The 17,679-nt window shown below is 45.3% G+C and overlaps 1 protein-coding gene across 1 annotated transcript in view; it reads right to left on the reverse strand.

Moving 5' to 3' along the window:
* Positions 1–17,679, reverse strand: part of PAPPA (pappalysin 1) — a 250,606-nt gene that overhangs the window by 177,548 nt on the left and 55,379 nt on the right. Inside the window, exons 3-5 of the mRNA XM_060299934.1 lie at positions 16,770–16,915; positions 12,174–12,467; positions 3,215–3,407 (exon numbers count right to left, since the gene is read on the reverse strand). Of these exons, the coding sequence (XP_060155917.1) occupies positions 3,215–3,407; positions 12,174–12,467; positions 16,770–16,915 (633 nt within the window). The remainder of the gene's footprint in view (positions 1–3,214; positions 3,408–12,173; positions 12,468–16,769; positions 16,916–17,679) is intronic.

Raw genomic sequence — 17,679 nt, forward strand, 5'->3', positions numbered from 1 at the left:
GGAAAAGGAACTTTGGTTGAGCAAGGCTAGATCCCCTTGAGCTTATAGACCAGAAAAGTGAGGCTGAAGAGGAAGAAGAAATGGATGAGGTTGCAAAGCCTTCAGACCCAGGTCTCTTGGTCCCCAGTCCAGCATTCTTTCCAATACACCACAGCCCACTGTTCAGAAAAATGCAACCATCTAGTCAACACATGTTTGCAAGACAGATAAAAATAAAGGAGTTAAAAAAGCCAGGGGTGGCCTTGAATTATTTATTCAGTTGCCCATGTGTGAGGACACAGGCTGTGGGAGGATCTGAATATGTTTTTTTAAGGAAAACCCTTGTATTCTCTTAGACCACAGATGTGAGGAACAGCAGGAGGACATGAGGATGGCCAGGGGCGAGAGGTTGGCATTGATGAATGTAGTGGAAAACACCAGAGATTTTTCAGGGAAAGAGAACTTTTCAAGTAGCTCAACAGCTCTGGAAAACTGTACAAGAAGGGAGCTTGTATTTCCTGAACACAGAGCGTGTGTGCTAGGCATAGCGCAGAGGTCATCTTGTGGAATTCGCCACAAAAGCCAGGGGAAGTGAGCCTGGTTAGCACCTTTTATGGAACAAGATGCAGAGGGCCAGAGAGGATCAGAGAAGGGAGATGACTTGCCCAAGGTCCCATAGGCTGGGAGTGGTGAAGCTGAGACTGGAACACAGACAACTTGACATCAAAGCTCGCGCACTTTGTACTAAGCTGATTTCCACCAGTAGGAACTCGGTGTGTGTGGGAGGGTGACAGTTCCATTCCTTTACAACAATTTATTGAACTTGTTGACCTACTTCCTTTAGCCATAGACTATGGTCTACATAGCTGTTAACCCTAATTAGACATGTTTCTAAAATGTCAGTTTTAATTTAACGTATGATAACTCCGTTGTGAAATCGTAGACTGAACGGAATAGCTATTGTATGAGCCTCAAGTACCAACTGACTATAGGTTATTAGAAACATATTGATTGAAGCTGAGGGCACTATGTAATAGAGACATATCTCATTACACAACAATTAGCCCTCCAATAGGTTCCCAACAATCAGATGGTATTTATTTAATGGACAAAAACTGCTTTATGAAATACAAATTGAATACATACACAGGAAGCTTCATTTACAAAACTTCCATTTTCAAGTGGAATCGAGGCCAAGCCTTGACCAAAAGTCTGATACTCCTCATTGCCACAGAAAAAATAAATAAATCTATGGGCTGCTGGAAAGCCTGCTCTGAAGTGTCACATGAGGTTTCCCAACCCCAGCTCTAAGCTCCCAGTGAGGATGGCTGGGGAAGAGGAAGGGGGGTTTCTACAGAGGGCCTAGGGAGTGCACTTCCTTTCCCCGTGATCACATCCATCCAGCTGTCAAATGAAGGCTCTAGATTCAGGGACTGATAGTAGTGTGGAAAACTGGAGCCCGAATTTAACGTGATGCCATGATCTAATATATTTTTTACATACACACATGCACACGCGCACACACACGTATACACCCATATTTGTGAGAGCTCCTTGCCACATTTTGTGGCCTTTTTTGAGGGGAGGGGTAACACCTCCTTCATAATTCAAAGTTTGGAAAGACTTAATGAAAGAACATGAGAGCCTCGGATAAGACACTGCAAAATGTGACTCGAAGCCCAGCTCCCACCACCTGCTATGGGCTTTTGGTCAAAGCTCTCCACCTCTTTGTGCGCCAGTCCCTACCTCATCTGGCAAATGCAGAAGTTGATTCCCCTGTTATAGAATTACTGGAAAGATGAAATGAGACTGTATAGAAAGCATTTAGTACAGAATCCAGTGCAGAGTAAGCACTTGATAAACGGTGACAACCACGACCATAGAGTAATAATTAATCATCAGCTGGTTATTATTTCCACCAGCATCAGTGTTGTATCATCATTACTGGATAAAACATCTCCAAGAAGGGCTGGAAGGGGGGCAATCTACTAATCTACCCTAAATTATAGCCAAGTTCCAACCAAAATAGAGGTCAACATCGCAGTACGTTTCATGACCCTTTAAAATCCCCTAAAGCTTGAGCTCCTCAGGGAGTCCCGATGCTGAAAGGCAGCACAAGAAACCGTTTGATTCAGGTTTCCACCTTCAGGTCATGAAGGCATCATTAGACTCACTTTTCAGCTGACAATAAGACTCAGGGAGGGAAAGTGACTTGCCCAAGGCCATACCACTAGTGAGTGGCAGACAGGAGCTGAACTGAGGTATCTTGTGCCTCAGTTTATCATCCTCTGATCTTCTAAAAATTCTACCTTCAGTTCTATAAAACAACACTAGGCACAGGCACAGATTCTAATTATACAAAAATATATGTGGGACTTCCCTGGTGGCACAGTGGTTAAGAATCCACCTGCCAATGCAGGGGACATGGGTTCGATCCCTGGTCCAGGAAGATCCCACATGCTGCAGAGCAACTAAGTCTATGTGCCACAACGACTGAGTCTGCGCTCCAGAGCCCGCGAGACACAACTACCGAGCCCGCGTGCCACAACTACTGAAGCCCATGCGCCTAGAGCCCATGCTCCACAAGAGAAGCCACCGCAATGAGAAGCTCACACATCGCAATGAACAGTAGCCCCTGTTCGCCGCAATTAGGGAAAGCCCACGCAGCACTGAAGACCCAACGCAGCCAAAAAAAAAAAAAAAAATCAGTGTTGAGCCCTGCTCAGCTTAATGCTGATTCAAGAGAAAGCTAAAAGCCTTAAAAAAAATTATATATTAAATAAATTTATATATATATGTATATATATGCCTGTGTATTCATGTATAATGTACCCTTCATATACTATACGTATAGGAAGGTGTTAGCCCGTTAACCAGAGGCAACTTCAACTCCCGAGCTCACGGAGATGAGACCAGTACCTCCATCGCAGAGGAAGTTCTGGCGACAGAGGTTTCCATGTTTTTAATGATAAAATGAAGCTAAATATTCACCACTTAAAATATGCATCATTACTCATTAATTTCTGTTAGCAATCATTCATGTATCCCCTGACCCCCAAATCTACATCGTGCCTCTATGGACCGGTCATTGTGCTAGTCGTGGCGAGCACTCGTTAAACAAGATCGAGAACAAAAAACACAGCGAAATCCCTCTCCGAGGCTGCTTCCCTTCCAAGTTTCCCTCTTCTTGGCAGGAGAGAGAGAGGGGCATCAACACTTAACAGGCCACACTCACCTTTCAAAGAAGTGGCCGTCGATGGGCGGGAACCACTCCAGCATCACAGAGTCGGTCGTGTGGCCCACGATCTGGGGTGCAAGGGCGACAGGCGCCGGCTTCCTGGAGGGCTGCCAGCTCTGGTACACCAGGTCCAGGTAACAGTGCATTCTGGCGACTTGATTGGGCGTGAAGGAGTCAGTGCAGTCGTCATCTGCAAGCGGGCAGAGGGAGAGATAAGAACCTTGCTGCACGGGCGGGCAGGCAAGAGAATGATGATGTCTCCTGGTGGACCGAGAGCCAGCACCCCAGCCCTTGCCAGCTCGGAGCTGGCCTCTTCCAGTGCTCAAGAGTTAATGGTCTGTGAACAAATTAGTGCAGTCATCACTTCTGGAGACAGGTGAGAGGGAACAGGAGGAAGGGGAGGGAGGATAGAACTGAAAAGGCACGTCTGAGCCTGGAGAGGGAGGTCACGGATAAGGACAAGGGCAAGACAAGCTGCTTTCCACGGGGCCCAAATCCCCTGGTCAGTAAGTCACACATTCCCTTATCGGCTCCCTCCCCACCAATCATTCAGCCTCTCTCACTCATCCACTCATTTTCTGGTGTATTCACTCATTCACCCACTCACTCCTTCTTTTACGCACTCACTCGTTCCTTCACTCACGCCTTCGCATTCATTCATCCACTCATTCATTAATTGTGCTGTTTACTGATGCAGTGACACTGGCCTTCAAACAAGCTTTCTGAGCATCGATTCCATAGCCTCTGCTCTAAGCCGAGGGCCAAGGAAACGTAAAACATTCCTGCCCTCAAGGAGCTACCTGCCTAGTTATAGAGTGAAGGTCAGTTCGCTGTGTGGGTCAAGGTGGTCATAAGGCTGTTCAGGTCTGTGACACTGACTACTGATGAAGAGGAGTCGGCACGTTGAGGAGGGCGGAGGAACCGGAGAGGTTTCTGGATGTGGAACTGGAGGGCAACCAGGTTGCACAGCTAAGACTGAGAAAGAAAGTGGAGGCATGGCGGGAGGGGGAGCTCAGGCCTGCAGAGCCGATGTGTCCTATGCAGCAAGCACGGGCCAGGAGTCAGGCAGACGCAGAAGCGGTCCAGGCTGAGTGTCCACGGCGGGAATACAAGGACAATGACGCCTCCTGCACAGTGCTATCACCGGGAAATTCCCAGGCATGGGGCACTGTGCTTTGGACACATATAACCCTCCCACTAGTTTTGGAGTAAATACTGTGATTTCTGCATTGTACAGAGGAGGAAATTGAGGCTGAGAGAGGTCTACCTGCTTTTTAAAGAGCACAGAGCTAGGGGCAGATCTGAGATTCGAACCCAGGCAGTCTGGACTCCAAGGCCACGTTTCTAATCCATATGAGAACTTCTTTCTGAGGGTACATGAGACCTTGTCTGGGCAAAGCAGCCTGCAGGTGCTTGATAAACAGGAGTGGAGCCTGAGCCTGAGGGGGGCTGGAATACAATCTCTTAATGTCTTTAGATCTAACGACCTTCAATTCTAGTCTCTCTTTTCTAGGATGCGGAATGAAGGCCACGACCCGAGACTTATCCACACCCGCCCCCCACCCCCCACCCCAAGGAAGGAGCTGGACTCCCATCTCTCCCTCCAACAGCTTTATTCAGCTGCCCCAGGGGCAGAGCAAGGCGCTGTTTTGGCTTGGTTTCCAAAAACACCACTTCCCAGAGGTGTCCGCCTGGTCAGGGTTTCCGCAGCTGGGCCCCAGACGGAGGAGCACGGAGATCGCCAGATCTTAAAACAAACCCGCCACTGGGAGTCCCGCAGCATAAACTCACTTCCCCTTATCAAACAAACAGAAAATAACTTTGGGCAGGTGCTGGGCAGTTGGACATGACCTTGAGAATCCAGCTTTGAGAAGGGATGGGGTACAAGGAGGTTACACACAGAAGCTGCCTCCGATCCCCTTAGCAGTTTTTGACAGTCTCCTTTCCAGCACCCTGGGGAAGTCTTTTATACATTGGGTGTCCTTTGGAAAACACTGTAAAAGAGTGGCTAGTTACACAAATCACTCTCAAGCCCAGATACCCCCATGTAAATCCTTGGATACCAAACGTTCTATGGGTCCCCACTGCCTGGAGAATAGAGTCCAGATGCATTTGATGGTCTAAGAAACGTTAGATCATCAGGTGTATTTTCCTTTGTTACTATGAACTTTGCACTTCATCCTGAAAGCTCTGGAAAAGCCACTGGATAGGTTACAGGCAGGAGAAGGACATGATGGCTAAGGAAGTAGGGGTTCTGTAGTTAGATTCATGCATGAGGAACCTGGAGTCAGGAATCTGGAGTCAAATGATTTTATGCCCTCAGTGCTTCGGTTTGCCCATCTGTAAAGTGGAGATGATGATGATAACAAGAGTGCTTATGTCAGAACACTGCTGAGGGTTATGAAAAGTGCAACATCAAGAGGTATGACCAATGCTCAGTGAACGCTCACTGCCTCGGGACCGGGAATAGTGCCTGTGTGTGTGCGCGCACGCATATGCACTAAGGTGGGCGAGCGCCGGAAAACCAGAAACAGGAAAAAATAACAGAACGTAAAATCTTCATTCTCTTTGATCTCACAACATCCCATTTAGGAATTCAACAGATCGATACTCATGAACAAACACGAGGGAAAACATATGTACAAGGATGTCTTTTGAAGCATCATTTACATAGTAAAAATATTAGAAATAACACATCCGTCTGTCAATAGGGGGATGACTCTGTACCTGGAGGCACATGCACAGAAGAGAATTCTAGTCAGTCATTTCCAAAACAAGGAAGTACTTTAAAACTCAGGTCCCTTGTGTGTAAATTGGGGACACTTAAATCAACCCCACTACTTAGAGTTGTGGTGTGGACTCCACGAGCTGGAATGTGTAAAGCATTTATCAAGATGAATGAAGAAGAAAAACTGCAATGTTTTTCCTCTCTACATTCTGATTTGTTTGCTTTTCTTCCCCCAAAGAAGCATATTTTCCTTTTCTAACTTAAACATTAGCCGTTTCCATGTCTGTCAATAAAAAGTTTGAAAAATGGACAGGTGATAGAACCTGGTAGGAGAACAGAACTGTACCTGAACTTTAAAGCTTTAGTCGGAAAATGTCCCTCCCAGGGTAGATCGCTTAGAGGCTGAACTGCTACCAGAATCTTGGGTGAGGTACGGGTTTCTGTTTATCATAAAGGCTCTGCCTCAATTAGCTAACGTCTCGGGTCAGCCCCTCTTAGCTTTCTGCCATCACAGGCTTTCCCTCCTGATATCCGTGGCCACTTGATCCTTGTGTCTAGGACCAGCCAACCCATCTTGTTCTTCTGTCCCCACGTTGTCCCCAAGCAGAAAGGACTTTGGGGGGATTTCAGTATTCTGGGGGCCTGCACCAGTCCCCATGCTCTTGAAGTTGTGCCCTGAGTTTTCTAATCAAACTCTGCTCTCAAGAACAATTTCCATCCATAACCGGAAGGGCACAGAGCATGGAGGTTCAGGGCCTCCGCTGCCCGTGGAGCCTCGGGCACAATGCTGACCCCTGACAGCCTCATTTCTACCCGCTGTAAAATAAGGAATCGTGATGCTAACTGCTTCCTACAGCTGATGAAAGCATTTAACAAGCTAACCCATTTCTAGTGCGTGAATAACTGAGTTGCCCTTTGTAAAAGTCTCTGCCTTTTTGTTGTTTTAAAAATAATGATAATGATAATAACAGCAACAGCAGTAAGTGATTATATTCACTGTAGAGCATTTGGAATGTGCTTAGAATATTGCAAAGAAACAAACGCTACTGTAAACATTACCTAAAGATAATATAATTAATATCTAGTATACACATATATGTATGTGTAGATGGACGGGAATATCTACAGTGAATTTCTGTAATTCTTATCACAAACATCATATATATAATTGTGATGATATATGATATAAATTCCAGGTCTTACACTATACATTAGGCTCTGGGCTGTTTTCACGCTAAACTGAACAAATAATCCTACTAATTGTCACTTATTGAGCACGAGTTATAGTACCAAGGACAGATCTAAAGCCTTCACCTGTACAATCTCACCTACTGTCATGCAAGGTAAGGGTGATTAACCTCCATGGTATCCATGAAGTAACAGGCCCAGAGAGAAGTAACTTGCCTGAGGTCAAAGGCTAGCACACAGAGGATTCAAGTTGGTCCCCACACTCCACACTTCGCACTCTGAACCACTAGGTTACTCTGCTTTGTGGTCCTCAGCCATCTGCTATGCATCCTCAGTGATCACAGAACGTTCTATCATATAGGTAACTTGTGATTTACTTCAGCAACCCATTCTCTTTGGACTTGTAGGAAGCTTCTGTTTTTTCACACGTATAAAAGCACTTCTTTTCTATGCTTGGCAGACAGTAAATGTCTAATTAATATTTGGAGAATAAACATTGCTCAGAACATTTTAAACACATCAACTGATTTATTTCCTTAGGATATACTTCTTAGAGGTGGGACTTCTGGGTCAAAACGTATGTGCATATTAAAAGAGACACACAGAACAACGGAGACAAGACACTTGCTCCCAAAGGGCGGGGAAGGCCTGGTTTCCACACTCTTGAGGAGGCAGGGCCTGGAGGGTCCTCTTGGTTGGCTCCCTATGGCCTATTACCTTCAGGAAGTAAAATCTGAGCTGCTGCCCTTCTATCTGCCTGGGGATTATCCAACAGCTCAACGTGACCACACTCACCCGGTGCTCGACCTGGCTTGCCCCATCACCTGCCTGGTGTCTGCTTAATCTGAGCAATTGGGACTCTCTTAAACTTCCCCAGTATCAGAAAGGGAGCCAAATAATTCTTGCTTAAATGCAGGCTCTGCAATAGAAGGCATGCCTTGTTTTTTCTGTGTGACCCTGGGAAAGTGACTTAAACTCCCTAAGCCAAACTTTCTACATCTGTAAAATGGGTGCAATAGTAACAGCATTTACTCCATTGGGTTATTTTGAGGATTCAATGAGACAAGCCTAAGAAGTGTTTCCCACAGCGTCTGGCATGCCACAGGTACTCAGTAATTTCTGTAGACCTGTCACCAGCCATGTTCAATTAATTAAAATTACTTAGGACTAACAATTCAGTTCCTCAGTCTCACTGGCCGTGCTTCAAGGGTTCAACAGCCACAAGCGGCTAACGGCTACCATACAGGGCAGCGCAGACACAGAACACATACAGCTCTGCAGCAAGTTGGAGGACCCAGGAAGGAAGGAACTCGGAGCAGCTGAGCCGGCAAGGTCTCCACCCTCTTGCCTTGACTGCAAACCCCCTGTGCATTGCTCTCCCCAGCCCTGAGAACCCGATCCTGGTCTGCATTTTGAATTTCATCCAGCTGCTTTTGTCACCTCATCTATCAGAGATCCTAAGGAAAACAAACATTTCAAAGTTCGTGGTTGCCTTGAATATGCTTTTGCGGGTGTAAGTTTGTTATCGTAGCTCAGTGAATTAGTTCTGCTGTTAATGGGTCACTGAGCTGAGGGGTTCCTTTAAAAAAACAACATTAAATCAATCACCCTTTAGATCTGTACAAAGGGGAACAAAAAAAGATTTAGTTTATGGGGGTCTGGTAGCTAGTGGCAGCTCCTGACCCCTAAGAGGCCGGCAAACTTCCAAACTCATGTTATTGTTTATTTTCCATGTGCATTGAGCTGGCCAAGGAAAGGTGCTATAGAAATGGAACGAAAGCAGGGCCCTGTGAGAGGACAGGGCACCGGATGTGAGATGCAGGCTTGGCTGGGAATGGGAGCCCAGCAGGAATCTGCTTTTGAGGAAATACCCAGTACTCGGGTCTTTTTTAGAGACCCAAACCTAAGGACCGTTTACGGTGCCAAGGGTAGGCACTGACCCTTCAAGAGACCTCAGGTGTGAACTGTAGGAACCTTAAACTGGAGAGGCCCCCAGAGGTCATCAGCCCAAATGGGAAACCAGGAAGACCCACGGGCAATCATTGAATTCATTGGGTCTCAGGAGGGAAATCCTCTCTTCAAATGCAATCTGAGGCAAAACTCCAACAGAAACGGAAAACTGTGGGAAGGGGGCTCCCCTGGTTCAAGCAGAGATGGAGGCCTAGAGGCACACAGCCGCTCAGGGCAGCCCCCTGAGGCGTATCTGTGGGACAGAGCTCGAAAGCCACCCAAAGTGCTCAATAACCCACTCGGCCATCAGCTAGGTCTCATTTGAAGAGAGGCATGAGAGTAAACGAGAAAAAAAAATACTTGGAGTCACCAAAATAAACAAGCAGCTCATGCAGCTCAATATCAAAAAAACAAACAACCCAATCCAACAATGGGCAGAAGACCTAAATAGACATTTCTCCAAAGAAGATATACAGATTGCCAACAAACACAGGAAAGGATGCTCAACATCACTAATCATTAGAGAAATGCAAATCAAAACCACAGTGAGGTATCGCCTCATACTAGCGGTCAGAAAGGCCACCATCAAAAAATCTACAAACATATATACAATGGAATATTACTCAGCCAGAGAAAGGAACGAAACTGGGTCATTTGTTGAGACGTGGATGGATCTAGAGACTCATACGGAGTGAAGTAAGTCAGAAAGAGAAAAACAAATATTGTATATTAATGCATATATGTGGACCCTAGAAAAATGTACAGATGAACCGGTTTGCAGGGCAGAAACTGAGACACAGATGTAGAGAACAAATGTATGGCCACCAAGGGGGGAAAGCAGTAGGGGTGGTGGTGGTGTGCTGAACTGGGCGATTGGGATTGACACGTATACACTGATGTGTATAAAATTGATGACTAATAAGGACCTGCTGTATAAAAAATATAAATAAAATAAAATTCAAAAATTAAAAAAAAAATCAACAAACAATAAATGCTGGAGAGGGTGTGGAGAAAAGGGAACCCTCCTGCACTGTCGGTGGGAATGTAAATTGATACAGCCACTATGGAGAACAGTATGGAGGTTCCTTAAAAAACTAAAAATAGAACTACCATACGACCCAGCAATCCCACTACTGGGCATATACCCTGAGAAAACCATAATTCAAAAAGAGTCATGTACCACAGTGTTCATTGCAGCTCTATTTAACAATAGCCAGGACATGGAAGCAACCTAAGTGTCCATCAACAGATGAATGGTTAAAGAAGATGTGGCACATATATACAATGGAATATTACTCAGCCATAAAAAAGAAATGAAACTGAGTTATTTGTAGTGAGGTGGATGGACCTACAGTCTGTCATACAGAGTGAAGTAAGTCAGAAACAGAAAAACAAATACCATGTGCTAACACATATATATGGAATCTAAAAAAAAAAAAAAAGTGGTTCTGATGAACCTAGGGGCAGGACAGGAATAAAGACACAGACGTAGAGAATGGACTTGAGGACACGGGGAGGGGGAAGGGTGAGTTGGGACAAAGTGAGAGAATGGCATGGACATATACACACTACCAAATGTAAAATAGATAGCTAGTGGGAAGCAGCCACGTAGCACAGGGATATCAGCTCAGTGCTCTGTGACCACCTAGAGGGGTGGGATAGGGAGGGTGGGAGGGAGACGCAAGAGGGAGGAGATATGGGGATATATGTATATGTATAGCTGATTCACTTTGTTTTACAGCAGCAACTAACACAACAATGGAAAGCAATTATACTCCAATAAAGATGTTAAAAAAATAAAATAAAATAAAATTAGAGATTTAACTAAGCAATTCCATTGTAAAAAAAAAACAAAACAAAAACCTTTGAGTCAGATGTGCGACCTGGGGCCAAAGACTTCAGTCAGCCTATGGATTGTACTGTCACCTATGAAATGGTGATAGCTCCTACCTCATAGGTTTCTTGTGAGAATTAAATAAGATGGTGTGTATTAAAGTCCTTTATGAACAGTAAGCTTTTTTACAAGTAGAAATATTATTATTGATAAGAATCAATTTTATATGCCTGTTATTACAGAATTTATTCATTTTCCTCCCCTCCTGTGTTTCTCTTTCCCTTCTTCCCTCCTTCCTCCCTTTCTTCTTAACAAACATTTTTAAAGCACAAGCCCCTGTGCTAGGTACTGAGAATACAGTGATGTATTTAGGGGCAAGCTCTGCCTTCACAGAGCTCGCTTGTTTTGGTTGGTGGAAAGGAACACTTAAGTTGAATATTATAATAGAATTGGATGCTGGGCTACCATGTGCAATTTTGCAGGTGGTGCCTTACCCAAAAGCTCTTGGTTAGGCGGCCAGTAGTGAGGGCTGTGACTGCCCTAAGGAAGGGATATCTTTTTCTGATTTGCCAAAGATGTTATAAGGGCTGGAAGTGGCCTTGATATACACTAAAAGGAAGTACAGGGCATCCTAGAATCCAAAGAATGAGTCTTTAACGCTGTTACTGATGGTATGAAAAAGGGCTTTGAAAGGATATATGCAGTTAGGAGAAAAACATAACCAACTTATGTAATAATTTCATATTTGCAAAAGCACTCTATTTTTTTCTATAATAAAACACTAAAGGAGCATGTGAGAGTTCTGTGTTTTAAAAAAAGTTTCAAAGAAATAAATAAATAAAGTTTCAAGCACCACCAGCTTAGAAAACTACAGCTGCAAAACTAGGAGGAACCTTGGAGGTCAGTTCCAAAGACTCCACTTTCTTGAGAAAAGCGGGACCCAGAGAGGGCATGTGACAGACCCCAGGGCATTAGGTGGCCCTGCGGCAGAGCTGCGCCTTCTGCGCAGGTTTCCCTACTCTCAGGCCTGGTGAGCCGCCTGAAGTATCTTTCTGAGGAGCCCTCAGATACAACATCTTCCTTGTATCCACGAGGTGCTCATGGAAGGAATATTATCTTGATTATTTGGGATAAGGAATTGTTGGGATGAAGAAATCTCAGAAAAGGCAAGCAGCTTGCTCGAGGCTTCTCTGAGCCAGGACCAGAGGCCACGTCTGACACCCAGCCCCGTGCACCCTGCAGAGTGTGGGCCTTACCTGCATAGCTCATGAAGTTGCTGTAAGGAGTGTTGAAGAAGCTGTTAAAGCCACAGGTGTCATTCCCTGGCCCCGGGTCACCGCAGAACTTGTGCTTTGGGGCTGGGTTGGTGTCACTGCAGAGGTCTCCGGTCTCAAAGGAGGGCTCTGTCTCCATGCAGGGGTCACTGCAAGATTGGATTTCTGAGATGCCTCGGAAGATGTGATAGAGGCCCAGGCTGTGCCCGATCTCATGGATCATGGTGTGGGTGTGCCCAGGAATGCCATAGAAAGATGGATTCAAGACAATGCCACCTGCAAGGGGAAAGCCAGAGGATTAGGCAAACTGGGCACTCTGCTTCCTGATGCAGGTATCCCCAGATCAACCAAGGGTAAATGGGGTGCTGCCCAAAGTAACCACAGGCTTCTCCACCCTATGACTCCACTGCTGAGAGCTGTTGCGACTTGCGGTGTTAATCACTGATTGAGTAGGAAGGAGTCTCAAGTCATTTTGTGCAATCGCTTCATTTTTCAGTTGAAAACACCGATGCCTAAAAAAGTGAGGCAACTTAACCAAGGGGATTTCAAACTACTTAGACGAAGGGGCGTAATTAGAATTCAAGGACTTTGATTTCTGGGCTGGCCAGCGTTTCAGCTGCAACTTCTTAGGAAGCGTGGCATGCCCTGGTTCACAAACACTCTACAGGCATTTGCTTACATGAAGCCCTCATGGCGAGACACCTCGGTTCCGGTTCTCATTTTGCCTTCACTAACTCTGTGAAGTTGAGCAAATCGCTTGCCATCTCTGAATCCCGTTTCTGCAGCTCTGTGCCCTCTGAGAGTGAATATTCATGAAGTCCAGCACCATGGCGCGCTCACCATTATAACACTGGTCAAAACAGCCACTGTTTCTTGAGCATTCGTTATGTATCCTCAGGCTCTGTGCTCAGTGTCTAATGTGTATAATCACACTGAATCCTCTCACAACCCAGTAAGAGGGGCACTGACTCACAGAGAGGTGAAGTAACTGGCCCATGATCGAATTAGTAAATGGGGAGCTGGAATCTGAACCCAAGATCCTTGGGTTCCAGAGCCAGGGATCTTAATCTGAGTCCTACTGCTGATGCTCACCACAGGGTCCAGAAGATGGCATCTCATTAAATGTATGTTGAATATTTGCTGAATGCCGACCCAATTAAAGATGTTTTGTGAGGCCTAAGTAATCACGCGTAGGCAGCCGGCACAGCACCTGACACACAGCAGGTGCCCTACTTACTGTCTAACCACGTGCTCCTCCAGGTGTAGCTCAAGAACGAGCAGCACCGGCATCACCTGGAGGGTGACTAAAAACGCAGACTCTTAGGCCCCACCCCAGACCTACAGAAGCAGAGCGAGTACTTTAACAACAGCCCCAGAGGACCTGCCTGTGCGTTCCTCATCTACCCCACGTCTTAAAAGATGGGGCTTTGCTTCACTTGGGCAGATAGATGGACCAGACGTCAGGAAAATCAATGGATAGCATGGCTCTATGTTCATTTTTAGGCACTGGAGAAATACATACAGGCTGGCAGAGAGATATTTCAACTGGAAAATCCAAGTGTGGGGAATTTCCTGGCGGTCCAGCGGTTAAGACTCGGTGCTTTCATTGCTGGGGGCGCAGGTTCGATCCCTGTTCGGGTAACTGAGATCTCACAAGCCACGCGGGGTGGCCAAAGAAAAAAGAAGGAAATCCAAGTGTGTTTAAGGGAAGGTTAAGATGCAAGTCTGAGCAACCTGCAAGCAGTGACTGTGTGCAGAGCAGGATCTTATGAAAGAATGGAGAGGAGCCAGGGCCGTGCTGATTTGTGCTGGCAAGCCTGGAGCAGGCATGGGGGTAGTTTTATCTCGGACTGAACTGCTGGGAGGGCGAGGCTGCTCAGCCATGGGGCTCATGGAGTCTATTAATTCTGAACTGCTCAGAGCCTTCCAGCACAAAGATAAAGATGTACGAGAGGATGTGTGGGGCTGTGTGCACGCGCGTGTCTATGTGAGAAGGGGGAGGCAGAGGCAGGGAGGAAGAGAAATTGAGACAGGAAATCTCTCGCAATTATTTTCTGTCAATCATAATATGAAACATAATCACCTTCCCACCCAAGGCTTTTTCCAGGGATCGTGGCATAACAGCAGGAAAAGAGGGTAAAATATATATATATATGGTTCTAATAAATTGGGTTTGATTGGGCCTACTGCAGAGGAGTTGCTTATGATCAAGATATCTCAGGATGGGGAGACGGCAGCCTGGAGGCCAGCTGGAATTAGCTTGACATGGATTGCAATCTTCATTCTGTCTTGCACTGGCTGTGTCATCTTGGGAAAGTGACTTTGCATCTCTGGCGTGCTCTAAAATAAACAGCTACGATAGAGAGCGCCAATGCTTCTCTGTCTTTCCATGAAGCTTTAACATTGAGGTAAACGGGGAATGGGAGGCTGGCAGGACCCCTCAGGTATTTCCGGGGATAATGACAGGATTGCAGACTTAATGTCCAGCCTGGCTCTGTCTGTTTCACCTCATCCCCTCCCAACGCTCCCCTTTTCACAGAGCGACAGCACAGAGCTTGCGCCCTGTTCCACTGCTTCTCTTAAAAGGTGACATAGCTGGAGGCTGACATCATCCTGAAATCCTATAACATGCTATGGATTTATAGCCTTCTGTATTCCTGGTCCTGAGCCAGTCTCTGAGATTCACGGTATTATCAGGAGTATTTCTCTCTAATTTTAGAAGCCTGCTGTTCAACCCTTCTAAAACTCTGATCATGACGCTTTTGGTTGATTTTCCAAGAGGACAGAATTTCAGCACTGAGAAGGGTCCTTGGAGACCCTCTAAGTCTAACCTATTCCTTTAAAATCTGAAGAAATTGAGACCTGGAGAAGGAAAGAGTCTTGCCTAAGGCCATCCCGTTAAGTCACAGCTAAGAACAACCATGTATTTTGGCCCTGAGCCAGCAAAATTACCATACACCATGTTAGGCATGTGACACGAGCTAATCAGCTTCAGCTTGCCTCAGCTGCACACTCTCTTTTGCCTCGCCCGTGTCTGTCTAGGTCTGCCTGTCTATCTGTCTACCCACCCATCATCTATCTCAGGGTTTCTCAACAACAGCACTACTGGTATTCTGGGCTGGATAATTCTTTACTGTGGGTATTGGAGGAGATCTAGCAGCATGGCTGGCCTCTACCCACTAGATGCCAGTAGCATTCCCCCATTTGTAAAATCCAAAATGTTCTCTAGACATTGTCAAGTGTCTCCTAGGGCATAAAAATCCACCCAGTTAGAACCACTGGATATTTATTTTTGTTTCTATCTATTTACACAACCACACATATGTGTGTGTGCACACACACAGACACACAAATTGGTTTCACTCTCTTAAAAACAACTAGGAAAAGACGGTGGTCTGGAGGGAACTCAGTCTAGAGTTTGACTCAACACAACTTGATTGTTTGAAGTTGCAGAGTCCCTTATCTCCAAGATATTGTGGATTTAGAGCAGCTGCTGGACTCTGGCTGTATCACCAGGAGACCAGACAGGCCTGAGGAAAGATCCAGCACCATCACTCTGCTGAGCCCTAACGTTCTCAGATGAAGGTACTCACTGAGTCATCACTATTCACTGGTGTACATAATAGGAACATTCTGACAAGGGGAAAAGAGCCAAATCAATGGCAGTGCCCTCAGTCAATGGAACATTATGTGGCTGTTAAAAAATATCTTGTCTTTAGAGAACGGGACATAACCTAGAGAGATGTTTTCCTCTTGTGATGTTAAATGAAAAAAAGTTGGGTGGGAAGTAATTTTGAAGACTGTTCAACATGGGAAAATGTAGATAGCATAATACTAAGTGAAAAAAAAAGAATATTAAGTGAAAAAGAAGACATGCACGTATGCTATGATTTCAAATATGCACAAGCTGAAAAACGCATGTCTACCTATAGACGTGTATTGGAAGAGAGCATGGAAAAATTAAAGAACAACGTTTGCTTACAGGGCCTGGTTCAGAAACCACTGTCATTTCTGACTTTTGGTGACTGGTTTGTGTAAACGTCTGTCTTGTTTATGGATTTGAATAATTTGAATGTAAGAAGAGTTCCTGGTGGTGTTGCTGGGTGGAATATGGAGGAACAGGGAGTTCTTACGAACTCTCTCTTGCCTCTTTGGCATCTGTCAAGTCAACCCATCACTGGCTGGGCCAGCACAATGTGGTTACTAGGTAGAGAAGATATCTGCATGAACTAAGAGGCAGGGGGTATAAAGAGAAAGCAACAGATGGAGAGAGTTGGAAATTTAAATTCCAGTTGTGGTTCTGCTGCTGATTTGTGACCTTGGATAAGTCCCATTCCCTCTCTGGATCTTAAGTTTCTCCATTGGTAGAACAGGATTAATAACGTTGTGATATTTCTCAAAGCATCACTTGATGTGTGAAAGATAAGGAATGCTAAAGAGTTTTGAAAAATTAAAAAGTGATAAGTAAATAGGTTGTTCACCATCATCACTACCATGATCTCCATCATCATCATCCTTACTACTAAACGTATTCCTGTACTAATCCAATTTCTTCCTGAAGAAGTTTCTAATTCTCACCTAAATGCATTAGGGCCTCCTTGTCCCACGGCCAAGTTGCTACTCCTGCCAATTCCTCCTCCGAGGAGTTTGCAAAGAAGATATTGAGGTGTGTTGATCCATCCAGTCTAAGAATGTTCTTCAGCTCATTAACATCCAAGTATGCTCTGTAAGAGAAAAAGAACCTTGGCTGTCATCACCATCCAAAAAAGGTAGTATTCAAATAACAGGTACTCCCAAATTAATTGAGTCACGATGTGCCAGGCACTTGGCTAAGCATTTTATAAACATCGTCTCACTGACTGCCTCCAATAATCTTCTATGGTAAGTGAGATAATCCCATTTTACAGATGAAAAAATTAAGTCCTTGTGAGTTTAAGAAACTTGAAGACTGCTCAGCTTATAAACAACAGCAGAGTTCAGTTTAAAACCTAGATTTATCTCAAGTCAACATCTGTGCCCCTAAGGACTCTGCTATATGGACTGAGGATAGGGCAACATAATGTGGATATAGATTGAGAACAGACCATGGAAGAGATAACATGTATTCTAGCCTTGGCGTCTTCCCAACTTCATTCATTCACTATGGACCTCGGGCCACGTATTTGGCAAATACAAAGCTGTCCCAGGAGGCCTACTTTGCATCTCTACTCAAACCTTGCAAGGAGGTGTTATTACTCTGTTCTCAAGATAAGCAACATGTGGTCCAAAGTGATGAAACAGGTTGCCCGAAGTTGCAGAACTGGGTTTCAAGGCCAATTCTGTCTAGCTTGGAAACGTATGCTCTTTACGCTGGGGCGCGATCTGCCTCCCGTGGATGATTCTGCATTCTGTAAGCCTCTATTTCTTTGTCCATAAAATAGGCTAAGGGATATGGCATTTGGGGTAGCTGCCATTGTAGATATTTAGAATATAGACTGCCATGTTCGGA

Source organism: Globicephala melas, chromosome 6, assembly GCF_963455315.2.
Source record: "Globicephala melas chromosome 6, mGloMel1.2, whole genome shotgun sequence".
Classification (NCBI taxonomy): Eukaryota; Metazoa; Chordata; class Mammalia; order Artiodactyla; family Delphinidae; genus Globicephala; species Globicephala melas.